Source organism: Heptranchias perlo, chromosome 5, assembly GCF_035084215.1.
Source record: "Heptranchias perlo isolate sHepPer1 chromosome 5, sHepPer1.hap1, whole genome shotgun sequence".
In the NCBI taxonomy this organism is placed as follows: domain Eukaryota; kingdom Metazoa; phylum Chordata; class Chondrichthyes; order Hexanchiformes; family Hexanchidae; genus Heptranchias; species Heptranchias perlo.
The window spans coordinates 63,767,518-63,784,723 of NC_090329.1; the positions used below are offsets into that span (position 1 = coordinate 63,767,518).

Below are 17,206 nucleotides of genomic sequence, written 5' to 3' on the forward strand. Positions count from 1 at the left end.
TACTGTGCACACGATTGTAATACCATTACACAGCTGCATTCAGTCCAGAGGAAACATAAATACCACATTAAATGGCTAGTCTAAACATTTAGAGATAACTGACAAAGTAAAGGAATATTAAATAGTATACCTTAATCTCTTGACTGGTAAAAACTTCCACATCGACCAGACAGGCAAGCAGTGTAGAAAGCTCACAGTCCATGTTAAGGGCTGGCATCCTCCCACTCACCAAAACTGCACTGACTGTGACTACTTTGCTTTGTAAAGTGTACTTTACAAACTAACAGACTGGGCGAGCTGCATCAAGAAATAAACTACAAAAGTCTACTGTTAGAAGCTTTGTGGCTTCAAGCAAATGTGCAGCTGCCCCTCAGCCATTAAGTGGCTGATTATTCCTCCGAGCTCTAACTCTGTCTAGTGCAGCAGAAAGAGGACTGAGCAGACTAACACCCTCTCGGTGATGACATCACTGTGAGATTGACATCAGCCAAATCTATTTTTTTTAAAGTCTTTTATCTTGATGCTGTTCAGTGAAGCAAACTGAACACGATTATGTGTTAAACCTGAGTTGGGCCTATCCATCAAAACAGTGTTGTCTGCCACAGTGCAGGCTCTGATTCACACCCACTGTATCTCAAATGCTTACACTCACACAAAAAACAATTCTATTATAGCATTTCTCCTTTATCATATTAAATAGATGACTTTTAATTTAAAATATCCGTGTTTGATATTTGGAGCAACAGACTGCTTTTTCACCCTAAATGAAGAAACGTAATTCCCACTGGAATTGTTTTCTGTAAAATCACAGCTATTATAAGAGTAACATACACTCAGTTGCTGTGAATTTCACTCTCGTGAATGGAAGCAGCTCTTCCTGATTTCATTATTATCCTCTCATTGTGTCAAGAAGAAAATTAAAATATGTAAATTTGTAGCCAGTGGACATTCTCACTGGTGTTTTGATTCTGGTTTTTTATATAGTCAACGAGAAGTCAAAGAAAAGCTGTATTTTTTGAAAAAGAACACTGTATTTAGAAAAGCTTTTGCTTGCTTAAGCACTGCACCCAGCTCTCACAATGCACCAGGAACAAACATTATTTGATCCCAGACTAACTAGCCTTTGTGTTCCTGAGATGGATGAATGCTCAGGCCAAGAGAGTCCGGAGCTAAATGCTGATGTCTGAAAACAATCATCTCAAGCTATTTTGAACCATTTTGCAATCTTCCTTCCACCCCAATTTTCCACAATAAATCATCCAAGGTACTAACATAATCCAACCTTTACCCCAACATACCTCATCAAAAAGACACTATTTTATGATTCTTACAGCATACTTCAGCAAAGATAATTTAACTGAACAATTCACTTTCCAGCAAGGGTTTGGCATCCGATCACGATACTTGATGTAAATCATTCAGCATGAGCGTACATTTTCTCTTTCATCTTTGGTGATTAACTTTGTGTGCCATGATGCAAGCTGACAGAAATGACGACAGCAAAAGATGAACATAAATCCTTTGTGGATTAGGATTTAACTAGGCAGCCATGTTAGTAGCCTCACATATACCTAGGCCAGGAATTTCCTCTGACTCGCTCCTGCTTTGCCACCATAAACGGAGTTTCTGCCGCACTTCCATCAAAGTTACAGCGGTGGAGCAGGAACAGCTCCGGGGAAATTTCTGGTCCTAGATGTCACAGCCACCTAATGTGCAACACAAAGCTACACATCACAGTGTTCAGTGGCTTATTTATTAAATAAGTCAAATGATATTAGTTGTAAGAATGTAATTCATTGTCTGACCTATAACCACAATACTTTCTTTTCCCATCTTGACCTTCCTCTAAAGAAAGAACTTGCATTTATTTAGCGCCTTTCACAATATCAGGATGTCCCAACACACTTGTGACATAGGGAATCACGGCTGCCAATTTGCACACAGCAAGGTACCACAAACAGTAATGAGATAAATAATCAGATACAAAAACAGAAAATGCTGGAAATACTCAGGAAATCAGACAGCATCTGTGGAGAAAGAAACAGAGTTAACGTATCAGGTCAATGACTCAGCATGTCAGGTCATCAACCTGAAACGTTAACTCTGTTTCTTTCTCCACAGATGCTGCCTGACTTGCTGAGTATTACCAGCATTTTCTGTTTTTATTTCAGATTTCCAGCATTCCGCAGTATTTTGCTTTTGATTAAACAATCAGATAATCTGTTTTAATTATGTTGAATAAATATTGGCCAGGACATCAGGGGAACACTGCTGCTCTTCTTCAAAATAGTGCCATGGGATCATTTGCATCCAACTGAGAGGGCAGATCGGGCTGCTGCTGAGGGATGAAAGAACAGTGCTCGGCACTCAGGTACGTGGTTGGGAGGGGGTTCGGGAGGGCTTCATGGCTCTCATGGAAGGGGGGGAAAGCCCGGGCAGGGGAAGCCTAAACTTTCCTCTTCTGGAGCTAGGTCCCCTTCGTGCTAGGTTGGCCTGGCGGGGAAGGCACCATGATTTCCCCACGCAGGCCTCTGGTTAAATTGCAGGTGGGCTCTGACATCATCAGAGCTCGATCTGCATATTTAAAGAATGACCCTGCTGACTTGCGGCAGATGTCCCTTTTGCCTACACAGAACAGTTAAAATCGGAACCCACGGCACCTCTGACAGTGCAGCACTCCCTCAGTACTGCACTCAAGTGCCGGCCTATCTTATGCACTCAAGGCTCTGGAGTGGGGCTTGAACCCACAACTGTCTGACTCAGAGGCATGAGTGCCACCATTGAGCCAAGTCTGATATCTAAAAGTTGCTGATGAATATTTCCGCAAGCATCCCTCAGTAAATTGCCCAAGCGGCCTTCCTTCCTGCGTTAGTCCAGACAGTAAAGGGTCAGTTTTAATTATACCTGGTCGGTGGATGGCAGTGTGCGGTTAAAATCGCCCGTGGGACTTACCTGCTGAGTTCCTGCTGCCTTGCCGTGGGTTCCGATTTTAACTGTTCTGTGTAGGCAAAAGGGACATCTGCCGCAAGTCAGCAGGGTCATTCTTTAAATATGCAGATCGAGCTCTGATGATGTCAGAGCCCACCTGCAATTTAACCAGAGGCCTGCGTGGGGAAATCATGGTGCCTTCCCCGCCAGGCCAACCTAGCACGAAGGGGACCTAGCTCCAGAAGAGGAAAGTTTAGGCTTCCCCTGCCCGGGCTTTCCCCCCCTTCCATGAGAGCCATGAAGCCCTCCCGAACCCCCTCCCAACCACGTACCTGAGTGCCGAGCACTGTTCTTTCATCCCTCAGCAGCAGCCTCCTGCCGCCTGACATTCCGCTCCCGCCCGCTGGCCAGCTATCACTTCCCGTCAGTTTTGGGTGGGAAACTGAAGGGGCCTATCCAGATAAGGCCTGGGAGTTAAAATCTCCCTGTGCTGCTGAGGTGAAGATTGCCGTCTGCCTCGGCCCCCACCCGCACGACTCCCGCCCTGAGTTACAATCAGGGCTTAAGTGTTGGCAGAGCATCAAGCCTATTCTTTCCCTCATCTGAAGCCTGTATATGTCCATTTCCAACAGCTGTCATTGGCTAATGATGAAGGTTGTGAACCCTGGCAAATGATTTGCTTGTCCCTCTCCTTGGTTGCGGAGGCCAATTGGAGCATTTATTGCCACCATAACCAAGACTGGATAACTCGGACCAGGGTTTGAACTTGGAACCTTCCTGATATGTATGATTCAGTATGATACCATTCATTGCATTGCCAACCAGAGCAGCTAATCACAACAATTACACATAACGAATGTTGTTTTATTTACTGTATCACAATAATTTAGGGGAATGCAAGGGATGAAATTTCTGCCTTTAATAATTTTAGCACAAAAGTCGACCCGAGTATGAAGAGGTTAAATATGCTTTTTATTCCTGTCTATTTTTTCATTAAAATTTACGAAGGCAAGAATTTCACTCTTACAGAGTCCAACTATATAACCATTTGAGAACACAAAGACCTTTTCTTCAATCATATCTTATCTAAAGAAATGATTTCCTGTAAGTTTATAATGTTGAGGGTCACAGAGTAAAGAATCCCAGAACACTGTTAGACAGAAATGTCAAATCCATTTATATATAAATTGGACAGAAACAGATTCTTGGAAAATTTCTGACATAAGCACATCTTTAGCAATTCAGTTTCTCCCTGATTCAGTACTGTTATACCGTATATCTGCAAAAATCTAGTTACAAACAACATTTTTCCGTCCTCTCCTTGTGTAACATTAGGATTCCACTACATTAAAAAAAGGATTTAATAGCAGGATCAGCACATGTGGTATTTATCACTATTGTATGTTGTACTTATATAAAAAAACAGCTGAACAGTAATGCAGAAAATGCAGAATAGCCTTGGCTGCAAACCAGGTTTTGTGCATAATCTGGAAAGGAATGTGTAACAGGGCTATCTAGTTAAATTGTACAGCTAACAGAACTGACTACAACAAAAATGAGTAGTGCTTTGCATTCATTTAATTCTATACACCTCTACATTTTAAATATAGCCACTTTATCAATATTTATTACTTTATTGAGCCATTAGCCAAGCTGACTGATTATAGATGGTACTAGTTAAAGTTCATATGATGTATCCAAACTTTGTCCATATTGAATCCAGTTCAATTTTCCATCCATTTGACTTAACGGACAGAAAATCAGCTCAACTTCGTTATGGATGAGCAGCCCTCCCTGGCTGATTTTCTTGTGTCAGCTCTGCACAGGTGATTACTTATACCTCTTTTTGATTTTCTCTGCTTTCTTCCCCCAAATGTCTCCCCTCCTTTATTAAAGCCACTGACCCGTGTTGGGGTATGGCTTCACAGGTGCTGGCTGTTCCCTGATACTCACCACATGGGTATCCTTAATGTGTGAGCTTAGATTTGGGGGGGAGGGGGATGGGGGGTAGGATATCACAGCTTAGCTTGATCCTGTCCTTGCTCAATTCCACACGTTTGCACTTTCCGGCAGTGATCACTGAGTATTGACCCCAACACTGAAATAATTTCCCCTTCCTCACTGAGGGGCACTGAGCCCAACTGACATCAGTCAGTTCAGCATAGACTGGGATTGAACCTGAGGCCTTGCTGATCTGCAAGGCTCAGTGCCAACACTGGGCGGTGAACTTACCAACTGCGCCTTCAGGACAGCCCAACAAGGAGCCTTCTTTAACAACATCTACAGGATTGGAAAGAGCCTGATTTTTCTATCTGATACCTTTACAGTTAATATGTCACTGAGAAATATTCAATGTTCTATCAAAAACACATCTCCAATAAAAAAAACACACCAAAAATAACAAATTAATTTAATACAGGAAAGTGGTATTAATAGCTTCCTGCATTACAGGATCGCTTACCTTTAGCCATTCTACTCTCAATGATCGGTTTCAACTCTTCACAATAATTTGGAGTACGGAGAGTAACTGTTTACCCAGCTGAGACCTGTGGGCCATTATCGTCTTCCTAATGCACACATTACTCAAATCCTATCAAAAGAAATTATTTCCTGAAAATTTCTAATGCTGAGTAGTAAATCTCAGAATCTTTTAGGCCCACATTCAGTTATTTTCTCCCCACAGTTTGACGCATGCTACAATATACATTATTTCCAGACTAACACGGGCTCAAGCAGCCTGCTCCAACGCCACCATCAATGGTCCTGTATAGCATAAGAACATAAGAAATAGGAGCAGGAGTAGGCCAATCGGCCCCTCGAGCCTGCTCCGCCATTCAATAAGATCATGGCTGATCTGATCCTAACCTCAAATCTAAATTCATGTCCAATTTCCTGCCTGCTCCCCGTAACCCCTAATTCCCTTTACTTCTAGGAAACTGTCTATTTCTGTTTTTAATTTATTTAATGATGTAGCTTCCACAGCTTCCTGGGGCAGCAAATTCCACAGACCTACTACCCTCTGAGTGAAGAAGTTTCTCCTCATCTCAGTTTTGAAAGAGCAGCCCCTTATTCTAAGATTATGCCCCCTAGTTCTAGTTTCACCCATCCTTGGGAACATCCTTACCGCATCCACCCGATCAAGCCCCTTCACAATCTTATATGTTTCAATAAGATCGCCTCTCATTCTTCTGAACTCCAATGAGTAGAGTCACAATCTACTCAACCTCTCCTCATATGTCCACCCCTCATCCCCGGGATTAACCGAGTGAACCTTCTTTGTACTGCCTCGAGAGCAAGTATGTCTTTTCTTAAGTATGGACACCAAAACTGTATGCAGTATTCCAGGTGCGGTCTCACCAATACCTTATATAACTGCAGCAATACCTCCCTGTTTTTATATTCTATCCCCCTCGCAATAAAAGCCAACATTCCGTTGGCCTTCTTGATCACCTGCTGCACCTGCAAACTAACTTTTTGATTTTCTTGCACTAGGACCCCCAGATCCCTTTGTACTGCAGTACTTTCCAGTTTCTCGCCATTAAGATAATAACTTGCTCTCCGATTTTTCCTGCCAAAGTGCATAACCTCACATTTTCCAATATTGTATTGCATCTGCCAAATCTCCGCCCACTCACCCAGCCTGTCTATATCCCCTTGTAGGTTTTTTATGTCCTCCTCACTCTCTACTTTCCCTCCCATCTTTGTATCATCTGCAAACTTTGATATGTTGCACTCGGTCCCCTCCTCCAAATCGTTAATATAGATTGTAAAGAGTTGGGGACCCAGCACCGACCCCTGTGGAACACCACTGGCTACAGGTTGCCAGTCCGAGAATGTACCATTTATCCCAACTCTCTGCTTCCTGTTAGATAACCAATCCTCCACCCATGCCAGAATATTACCCCCAATCCAGTGATTCTTTATCTTGAGCAATAATCTTTTATGTGGCACCTTGTCGAATGCCTTCTGGAAGTCCAAATACACTACGTCCACTGGTTCCCCTTTATCCACCCTGTACATTATATCCTCAAAGAACTCAAGCAAATTTGTCAGACATGACTTTCCCTTCGTAAAACCATGCTGACTTTGTCCTATTAAATTATGTTTATCCAAATGTTCCGCTACTGTCTCCTTAATAATAGACTCCAAAATTTTACCCACCACAGATGTTAGGCTAACTGGTCTATAATTTCCAGCCTTCTGCCTATTACCCTTTTTAAATAAGGGTGTTACATTAGCAGTTTTCCAATCTGCCGGGACCTTTGCCGAGTCCAGAGAATTTTGGAAAATTATTACCAAAGCATCCACAATCCCTACTGCCACTTCCGTCAAGACCCTAGGATGTAAGCCATCAGGTCCAGGGGATTTATCCGCCTTGAGTCCCATTAATTTACTGAGTACCAATTCCTTAGTGATTTTAATCGTATTTAGCTCCTCCCCCCCTAGAGCCCCCTGTTTGTCCAGTGTCGGGGTATTCTCAGTGTCCTCTACCGTAAAGACTGAAACAAAATATTTGTTCAGCATTTTTGCCATCTCCATGTTTCCCAGCATTAATTTCCCGGTCTCATCCTCTAAAGGACCTACGTTTGCCTTAGCCACCCTTTTTCTTTTTATATAACTGTAGAAACTCTTTGAAGTTGTACAACAGTGGTCTTGGGTGTATTTTGCACTAGCATTTCCTCCATGTCTATAGGGAATGCGACCCCCACCCCAACTTCCTGTTGATAGACCCTGCTGCGATTAGGAGCTTGTTGTGTGTCAAATTGCAGACATGAATCTACATTCAACCATCTGTGCAAGCAAGGCTTTGGCATACCAGTGTGCTGTTTCTGTGCTTTGCCCCCAGAACATTTTATAAATTATAGTATTTGCTCAGTGAAAGAAAGAAAAAGGACATTGTATTTTCATGATAAGTTCTATAGCAGTGCTCATGGACCAAGGAGAAAAACTAGGTGAAAATAATTTACACCTTTCCACTGGTTCCCACAAACCATTGTTGTTGTTCAATAGTCTACTACTAAAATCAGGTTTTCTCGCCAGTAATGGTGTTTTACAGGAGGCCTTTCGTTAAATGTGAAAGACTAGAAACTCACAAATGTGAATTGCGTAAAAATGAATTGCACAAGAATTATTTATTCCTTCAGAGAATTGATTTGGCTTTCAAATGCTTTCTGGACTGCATCTCCTGGTTCAGGCTTTAATAATAATTCACTTTATTGCATTCAATGTCACTTGAGTGAGAAGTTATGTTCCAAGGAAGTACCACTTACACTGTTTATTTACTTAATTTGTTCCTTTAAATCTTGATGTAACACATTGAAATGAACAATAATGATTACTATCAGATGTCATTTGACTCCCACTTCTCTGTTTCATTTTGACTCCCAAAAATAGGATCCTGAAAAATCTCTAATGAAATAAATCCTCCCTAAATCATTTTTACTTCATGACAGTACAAGTTATTTTCACTGTCCAGAGAAGTGATAATTATCTCCAGTGTATTAAATATGCTTCTGATTGGTTGATTGGAATCCTTCATGACATCTTTGTACATTACATTCCTACAGAATATATTATCGAGTTTTGATATTAACATAGTTCTGTCTGTTTCGATGGGTTTGCAATGTGTGTCATTCTTGTCCATCAGAAATGTCATTCCTAACATCTTCCCAATGTTGACATTCTCTAACATTATCCTGAACACTACTGGCCTGATACATCTCCACTAGTGTCACAGAATGATAATGATAATGACGAATACCTTTCTATTTGTGACATGATTAAAATCTTGCATTTGCTGTTATTAAACAAGCCGGTAGCTTTGCTTTCAATGAAGTCGCAACACCAAGAACGCAGGAATGCATACAAGAAAATAAATCAAATGACATTTAAACTAAAAAATGTATATATTAGATGAGTAGGTGTCAAGAAAAGAGATATTAGGTGAGATGACCAAAAGCTTGTTCAAAGAGATGTGTTTTAAGGAGGGTGTTAAAAGAGGAGAGGGAGGTTGTGAGCTGGAGAAGTTCAGGCGGGGTGGGGGGGAATTCCAGAATGTGGTGCCTAAATTGCTGATGGTGGGGTGAAGGAAGGGGAGTGAACAAGAGGTCAGAGTCAGAGGAATGGACACTTCGGGCAGGGATTGTTGCGCTGCTGAAGATTGCAGAGATAGAGAGGGGTGAAGCCATTAAATGAGAATTTTAAATTTGAGGCTTTGGAGGACCGAAGACTCAGGGAAGACAGGGATGATGGGTGAACAGGACTTGGTGCAAAATAGGATACGGGCAGCAGAGTTTTGGATGAACTGAAGTTTACAGTGGATGGAGGATGGGAAGATTTGTGACTTTGATTAGCTCCATTTTGGTGCTATGGGGGGGGGTGGAAATTTGATTGGAAAAATTGAAACAGGGACTTGCATGGATTGCCATGGATTTGGGAGGCAAAGATACTTTCAATTACTTTGGAGAGGAAAAGGAGATTGTCAGGAGAGGGTGACAGAGGGAACCATTTACAATATCAGCTCCCATGAGGGCCAGGAAGGGAGGTTGGTGGTCAGCAGTTTAATGGGAATGCAGTGGGTTTTATGGATGAGATGAGCTTGGAGAGGGTGTGTAGGGAGTTGGGAGAGAGACATGAATTCAGGGTGAGGGGAGGGGGAACCTGGTGAGAGGTTTGGTTTGGTGGAGAAAGCAATTGAACAGATGGTCTCAATGTTAGTGATAAAGAAGTCCATAAACTCCTAATACTTATTGTTGGAGGTGAGGGTGGAAGACCAGGGGAGTAGGGTTTAAGGAGTTCGTTGATAGTGAAGAAAAGAAGCCGGGGGTTATCTTTGGTCTCCAGGCAGTAATTGGTGGTTGTGGCAGAGGAGAGTGGGGGTCAATAGCGCTTTATATGGTCCAGCCAGATCTGGTGATAGATGGCTAAACCAGTTGTGCACCAGATACCATCCAGTCTACACCCCTTGGACTTGGAGGAGTGAAGATGGGGCCATACCAGTGAGTGGTCAGAGATGGCCTTTATTTAGAGATCAGAGAGAAAAGATTGAGAGAGCAAGAAAGAGTTATTTCAAGAAGATTCCAATAAGGTGTTAGGAGGTTTTCTAGAAAGGACCAAAAGTTAAAAAGAAATTGTAAAAGACTTTTGAAGCACTTCTACAGATACCAAAGAGAGTGTTAAGAGTTTAATGGAACAGAAATAAAGCTTGTAAAGAGTATCACAGCTATAAGTTAATAACTTAAGTCTCTGAACCCAAAGAAAGTAAAGTAACAGTATAGAGAAATAAAGAACATACAAAATTGCTTAAGTTAGGACAAAAAGAAAACAACTGAAAATAAAAAGATAATGACTACAGATGGTGACAACGACTATGGACCACAATACACCAAGGGCATCACCAGAGAAGCTGAGCAGCCCAGAGGAAGGCCATGCTACAGCAGTCAGTCTGCTAAAAGGATGAGATGCTATGTTTTATATTCACATTTTAGAGGAATATATGAATTCTGAAATATTGCAGGGACACGTTGAATTTGAACTGCAAATGTAACTTTGCAATAACCTTGCTATACTGCGAAATTGGACAATGAATATAACTCTAATGCTATCAGAAAGCAAAAACCCATGTAAGTCTGAGATATTGTGATACACTTAAGAATCAAGCACTTATCGTTATTCTCAATGCTTAATCTTATATTGGCATTAGTAGTGTTATAATAGATTTTGTTTAAATAAAGTAAGGCTTACATTAAATAATAACCAACTTCATCTGTGATCGCTGGCAAGTATTACATTCAATGTTGTACTGTGTTTTGATTGTGATTACTTTGGGCTTGTGTAACTGTTAATACAATTTGGAATGTGCCTTTGCAGTCACAGTACTTCTTCTCAAATCTGTGAATCCTAGTCTGCTTCTATGAGTTGTCATACCAGGGTCTGTCCCATATAATTCTGAGGAAGCTGAAGGCTTCTGCTTCTAGCCATGAGCAATCCTAATACATGATCATCAGTTACAGGACCTACTTGAGATGTTGTCGCTCCAACATCAAAGAGGTTACAGGTGTGTTCAGCTGCAATATTTACTGGATTTAGTGTTTGCACAGGATTACCATCACCATGAGTACCAACCGACAAATGCTGTGCACTGTCTCTTCCACACTGCAGGGGTGTATGTCCTCATGAGGTGCAGAATATCTAGACCCTGCTGCTAGTCCCCTTAGTGCCAAATGAAGCTCATACCATGAACATGACCAAGCATCCTCTACAGTAGACAGAGGATTCAAAGTGCTAGATCTCCAACCAGAACCTCCAAGCACCTCTGAAGACTGTTCTGATTATAGTCCCTCACCAAGTGAACCATGGCTATACACTCCCATTCCCCTACCCCCGCCCCCATTCCTGTGAAGTTTTTTTTATTCGTTCATGGGATGTGGGCGTCGCTGGCTAGGCCGGCATTTATTGCCCATCCCTAATTGCCCTTGAGAAGGTGGTGGTGAGCCGCCTTCTTGAGCCGCTGCAGTCCGCGTGGTGAAGGTTCTCCCACATTGCTGTTAGGAAGGGAGTTCCAGGATTTGGACCCAGCGACGATGAAGGAACGGCGATATATTTCCAAGTCGGGATGGTGTGTGACTTGGAGGGGAACATGCAGGTGGTGTTGTTCCCATGTGCCTGCTGCCCTTGTTCTTCTAGGTGGTAGAGGTCGCGGGTTTGGGAGGTGCTGTCGAAGAAGCCTTGGCGAGTTGCTGCAGTGCATCCTGTGGATGGTACACACTGCAGCCACGGTGCGCCGGTGGTGAAGGGAGTGAATGTTTAGGGTGGTGGATGGCGTGCCAATCAAGGGGCTGCTTTGTCCTGGATGGTGTCGAGCTTCTTGAGTGTTGTTGGAGCAGCACTCATCCAGGCAAGTGGAGAGTATTCCATCACACTCCTGACTTGTGCCTTGTAGATGGTGGAAAGGCTTTGGGGAGTCAGGAGGTGAGTCACTCGCCGCAGAATACCCAGCCTCTGACCTGCTCTTGTAGCCACAGTATTTATATGGCTGGTCCAGTTAAGTTTCTAATTCTACACTGTATGGAGGAGAATCCACCTCTTGCTGCTGTTTCTCTTCCTCCTAGAAGGTGCCAGTGACCAGACTCCACACTTGTGCAGATAGCACATGGGATAACAGAGTATCTTAATAGTTCTATTCAGTCATGGTAGTACATGCTGCATGAATATCATTCTTTCCTCCCTGGATGCTATGATACTTGCCACAGATGTACTATACTAGGTATATAGCATGCTTGTAGGCATGAATGAAATTACAGAATTTCAGCTCCCTGTCACAGGATGACCTATCCTTAGAATGTTTTCACAGCCATTAAATGTAATTAGATGGATCTACTACAGCAGCAGGGTCTTCTCCCAGATCTTCTCTCTATGGTGCCGTTTCTAGCAATGGTATTTGTAAGCCAGCTTGGTCTAGACCATACACCATACATAGCATGTACCCTCCTTCAAATATCAGAATCAGGTTACTTTTATGACCCAAATCATTGAACTTCACCCGATGCCTTCACAGTTTGAGGGATTTCAGATTTACTCTGTTGATAACTTCATGCCAAGCTTGCTAGTGTTGATTGCTGGTGAACCAAAAGAGTCCTCCCCAGGACTGAATTTATAAGTTCGTACATAACCTGTATGTGAATTGAGCTTCCCTTGTGCAGGGCTGAGGCATAAGCCCTGAAATTCCTCGGACGTTCTGCTGCTGCGCTGCCATAGCATCATCGAAGATGATGCACATAAACAGGGTTTCCACTGGACTTCACATAAAGTTATGGCAGTGGAGCAGAAGAAAGTCCAAGGAAATTCAGGGCCATAACATGCCCAGAATTGCACTCTCTGCAGTTGGTTTAAGATAGTCGGGTGTTACTTTAAAAAAATTTGTTCTTGGAACGTAGGCCATGCTGGTAAAGTCGCATTAACTGCAATGAGACGATAGTGATGGGTCTTCTCCTAGAACCACTGTAGTCCTTGTGATGATAGTGTTCCCAATATGGAGTTGGACAGGAGCTTCCAGGATAGTGACCCAGCAACAATGACGGAATAATGATAAATATCCAAATCAGGACAAGGTATGACTTGGAGGGGAACTTGAAAGTGACGCTAGTGAGTATAGGAACAGGAGAATAAACCAGATGAATGCGTGGCTGCAGGGATGGTGTATGAGGGAGGGATTTAGATTCCTGGGACATTGGGACCAGTTCTGGGGAAGGTGGGACCTGTACAAGCGTGACGGGTTACACCCGAGCAGCACCGGGACCGATGTCCTCGCGGGGGTGTTTGCTAGTGCTGTTGGGGAGATTTAAACTAGAATGGCAGGGACAGAAACAAGAGACAGAAAGGGAAGAAGCAATAGTGGAAGGTAGCGAAAACAAGGACGCAAAACAAATAGGGCCATAGTGCTAAGATGACTAGCAATCTTAAAAAGTCAAGTCTAAAGGCATTGTGTCATAATGCGCGGAGCATTCACAATAAGCTAGATGAATTAACAGTGCAGGTAGATATTAACCATTATGATATAGTTGCAATGGAGACATGGCTGCAGGGTGACCAAGGATGGGAACTGAACATCCAGGGGTATTCAATATTTAGGAAGGACAGGCAAAAAGGGAAAGGAAGTGGGGTAGCGTTATCAGTAAAGGAGGAAATCAATGCAATAGTGAGGAAGGATATTGGCTCGGAAAATCACGATGTGGAATCTGTATGGGTGGAGCTAAGAAACACCAAGGGGCACAAAACGTTGGTGGGGGTTGTCTATAGGCCCCCAATCAGTAGTGGAGATGTAGGGGAGGGCATTAAACAGGAAATTAGAGACGCATGCAAGGAGGGTACAAATATAATCATGGATGACTTACCATCACAGACACACTCCAGGAATTCCTCCCCCACAGTATTATTGCTAATTTGGTTTGACCAATCTGTATGTAGATTACGTTGAGGAACCAACGAGAGAACAGGCAATCCTAGACTGGGTATTGTGCAATGAGAAAGGATTAATTAACAATCTTGTTGTGTGGGTTCCCTTAGGGAAGAGTGACCATAACATGATAGAATTCCTCAATAAGATGGAGAGTGAAGTAGTTGAATCCGAAACTAGGGTCCCAAATCTAAATAAAGGAAATTACGAAAGTATGAGGTGCGAGTTGGCTCTGAAAGATTGGGGAACTTTACTAAAAGGGATGACGGTGGATAGGCAATGGCTAATATTTAAAGAACGTGTGCAGGAATTACAACAATTATTCATTCCTGTCTGGTGCAAAAATAAAACAGGAAAGGTGGCTCAATCGTGGCTTACAAAATAAATTAGGGATAGTATTAGATCCAAAGAGGAGACATATAAAATTGCCAGAAAAAGCAGCAAGCCTGAGGATTGGGAGCAGTTTAGAATTCAGCAAAGGAGGACAAAGAGATTGATTAAGAGGGGAAAAATAGAGTATGAGAGTAAACTAGCAGGGAACATAAAAACTGACCGTAAAAGCTTCTATAAATATGTCAAGAGAAAAAGATTAGTGAAGACAAATGTAGGTCCCTTACAGTCAGAAATGGGGAACAAAGAAATGGCAGAACACATACTTTGGTTCTGTCTTCACAAAGGAGGACACAAATAACCTCCCAGAAATGTTAAGGAACCAAGGGTCTAGTGAGAGGGAGGAACTGAAGGAAACCAGTGCTAGGGAAATTAATGGGGCAAAAGGCTGACAAATCCCCAGGGCCTGATAATCTACATCCCAGAGTACTAAAGGAAGTGGCCCTGGAAATATTGGATGCATTGGTGATCATCTTCCAAAATTCTATAGACTCTGGAACAGTTCCTACGGATTGGAGGGTAGCAAATGTAACCCCATTATTTAAAAAAGGAGGGAGAGAAAAAACAGGGAATTACAGACCAGTTAGCCTAACATCAGTAGTGGGGAAAATGCTCGAGTCTATTATAAAAAAATGTGATAACAGAATACTTGGAAAGCATTAACGGGATTGGACAAAGTCAGCATGGGTTTATGAAAGGGAAATCATGCTTAACAAATATACTGGAGTTTTTTGAAGATGTAACTAGTAGATTAGATAGGGGAGAACCAGTGGATGTGGTGTACTTGGATTTTCAGAAGGCTTTTGATAAGGTCCCACACAAGAGGTTAGTGTGCAAAATTAAAGCACATGGGATTGGGGGGAATATACTGGCATGGATTGAGAATTGGTTGACAGACAGGAAACAGAGAGTAGGAATAAATGGGTCTTTTTCCGGGTAGCAGGCAGCGACGAGTGGGGTACCGCAGGGATCAGTGCTTGGGCCCCAGCTATTCACAATATATATCAATGATTTGGATGAGGGAACGGAATGTAACATTTCCAAGTTTGCAGATGACACAAAGCTGGGGTGGAATGTGAGCTGTGAGGAGGATGCAAAGAGGCTCCAATGTGATTTAGACAAGTTGGGTGAGTGGGCAAGAACATGGCAGATGCAGTATAATGTGGATAAATGTGAGGTCATCCACTTTGGTTGTAAAAACAGAAAGGCAGATTATTATCTGAATGGTGATAGATTGGGAAAAGGAACGAGACCTGGGTGTCCTTGTACACCAGTCGCTGAAAGCGAGCATTCAGGTGCAGCAAGCAGTTAGGAAGGCAAATGGTATGTTGGCCTTCATTGTAAGAGGATTTGAGTACAGGAACGGGGATGTCTTACTGCAGTTATACAGGGCCTTGGAGAGATCACATCTGGAGTATTGTGTGTAGTTTTGGTCTCCTTATCTGAGGAAGGATGTCCTTGCCATGGAGGGAGTGCAACGAAGTTTTACCAGACTGATTCCTGGGATGGCAGGACTGACGTATGAGGAGAGATTGGGTTTCGAAGAATGAGAGGTGATTTCATCAAAACATATAAAATTCTAACAGGACGCGACAGACTAGATGGAGGTAGTATGCTCCCGGTGGCTGGGGAGTCCAGAACAAGGGGTCACAGTCTCAGGATACGGGGTATGCCATTTAGAACCGAGATGAGGAGACATTTCTTCACTCAGAGGGTGGTGAATCTGTGGAATTCTCTACCACAGAAGGCAGTGGAGGTCAAGTCATTAGATGTATTCAAGAAGGAGATAGATATATTTCTTAATGCTAAAGGGATCAAGCGATATGGGGAAAAAGCGAGTACAGGGTCCTGAATTAGACGATCAGCCATGATCATTTTGAATGGCGGAGCAGGCCCGAAGGGCCGAGTGGCCTACTCTTGCTCCTATTTTCTATGTTTCTATGCTGTTCCCACAACATTGCTGCTCTTGTTCTTCAGTGTCAAAGGTAGCAGGGGAGGGAGCTGTGAAAGAGACGGGGAGATGGCAACACGTTGAAGGACTTTGGAGAGGAAGCGAAGGTTGGAGATGGTTCGGTAGTTTGCAAGGAAAACTGGGTTAACAAATTTATGTCAGCTATATAATTAATCTTTTATGATTACATATGTTCAAAAATTATGGAAACAAAAGAGTGTAACATAACCTGAAAAGGTTCCTCAAATTTCTAAGTTTAAAACAATGTGAATTGTAACCAAACCTCAACAAATTATGACAATTTCAGTAATTCCAGCATTCATTTGAAACCATTACCTAAAAAGTTGTTCTATTTTTAAACTTTTTTCATAATGCTGAATGCAAAATTTTGTGACTGTAGAGGGAAAAAAAAATTCTTCACTCTTTCTTGGGGAAAAAGTCACATTTTCTGCACTATGTTGTACATCATGGAAACTACATGGGTTACAGAGCAGATCACAGGATCATTACATTAAGAGTTCAATGCACCTGTGTTTCCCTTTACCTTACTCCAGCTCCCTGGAGAGCAGAAAATTGGAATCTGCTGATTTTAGTGTCTGCATGCACCATACTGCTACTAACTTCCTGGTGAGAATCCTGCTGCCCCTGGTGCCGATGCTGCCAGTTCTCCACAAAGGGCATGTGTTCAGTGACTCTCTGTACCAAGGCCAGCCCAGCATGGATATTTGAATCGATTCTCAAACTCTAAAGTATGACTATAATTAGCAACAGTCTGCATAACAAAGTGTTAATTTATTGTTTCATTTGCAGCAAAATGAAATCCTTCCCAAGATTCTTTGTCAACCAATACCTATGATTTATCTACTTTCTTGAAGATAAACCTGGTAAGTCAATACAAAATTGTCTGCAATACAGGACTTTCCATTTTTTTTTGCAACAACGGATTAAAAAAACATTTCTGTGTCAAGCGTTTGTTACAGTTG

At 42.5% G+C, this 17,206-nt stretch overlaps 1 protein-coding gene across 3 annotated transcripts in view; it reads right to left on the bottom strand.

Moving 5' to 3' along the window:
• Positions 1-17,206, bottom strand: part of LOC137321809 (calcipressin-2-like) — a 315,720-nt gene that overhangs the window by 119,736 nt on the left and 178,778 nt on the right. Inside the window, exon 1 of one of the 3 annotated variants that reach the window (XM_067984490.1) lies at positions 131-414. The exons of 1 other annotated variant lie outside the window; for it this stretch is intronic. In XM_067984490.1, the coding sequence (XP_067840591.1) occupies positions 131-217 (87 nt within the window). In that variant the 5' untranslated portion in view covers positions 218-414. Of the gene's footprint in view, positions 1-130; positions 415-17,206 lie in introns of those variants that run through there. One more of the 3 variants, XM_067984491.1, reaches the window with a different exon arrangement.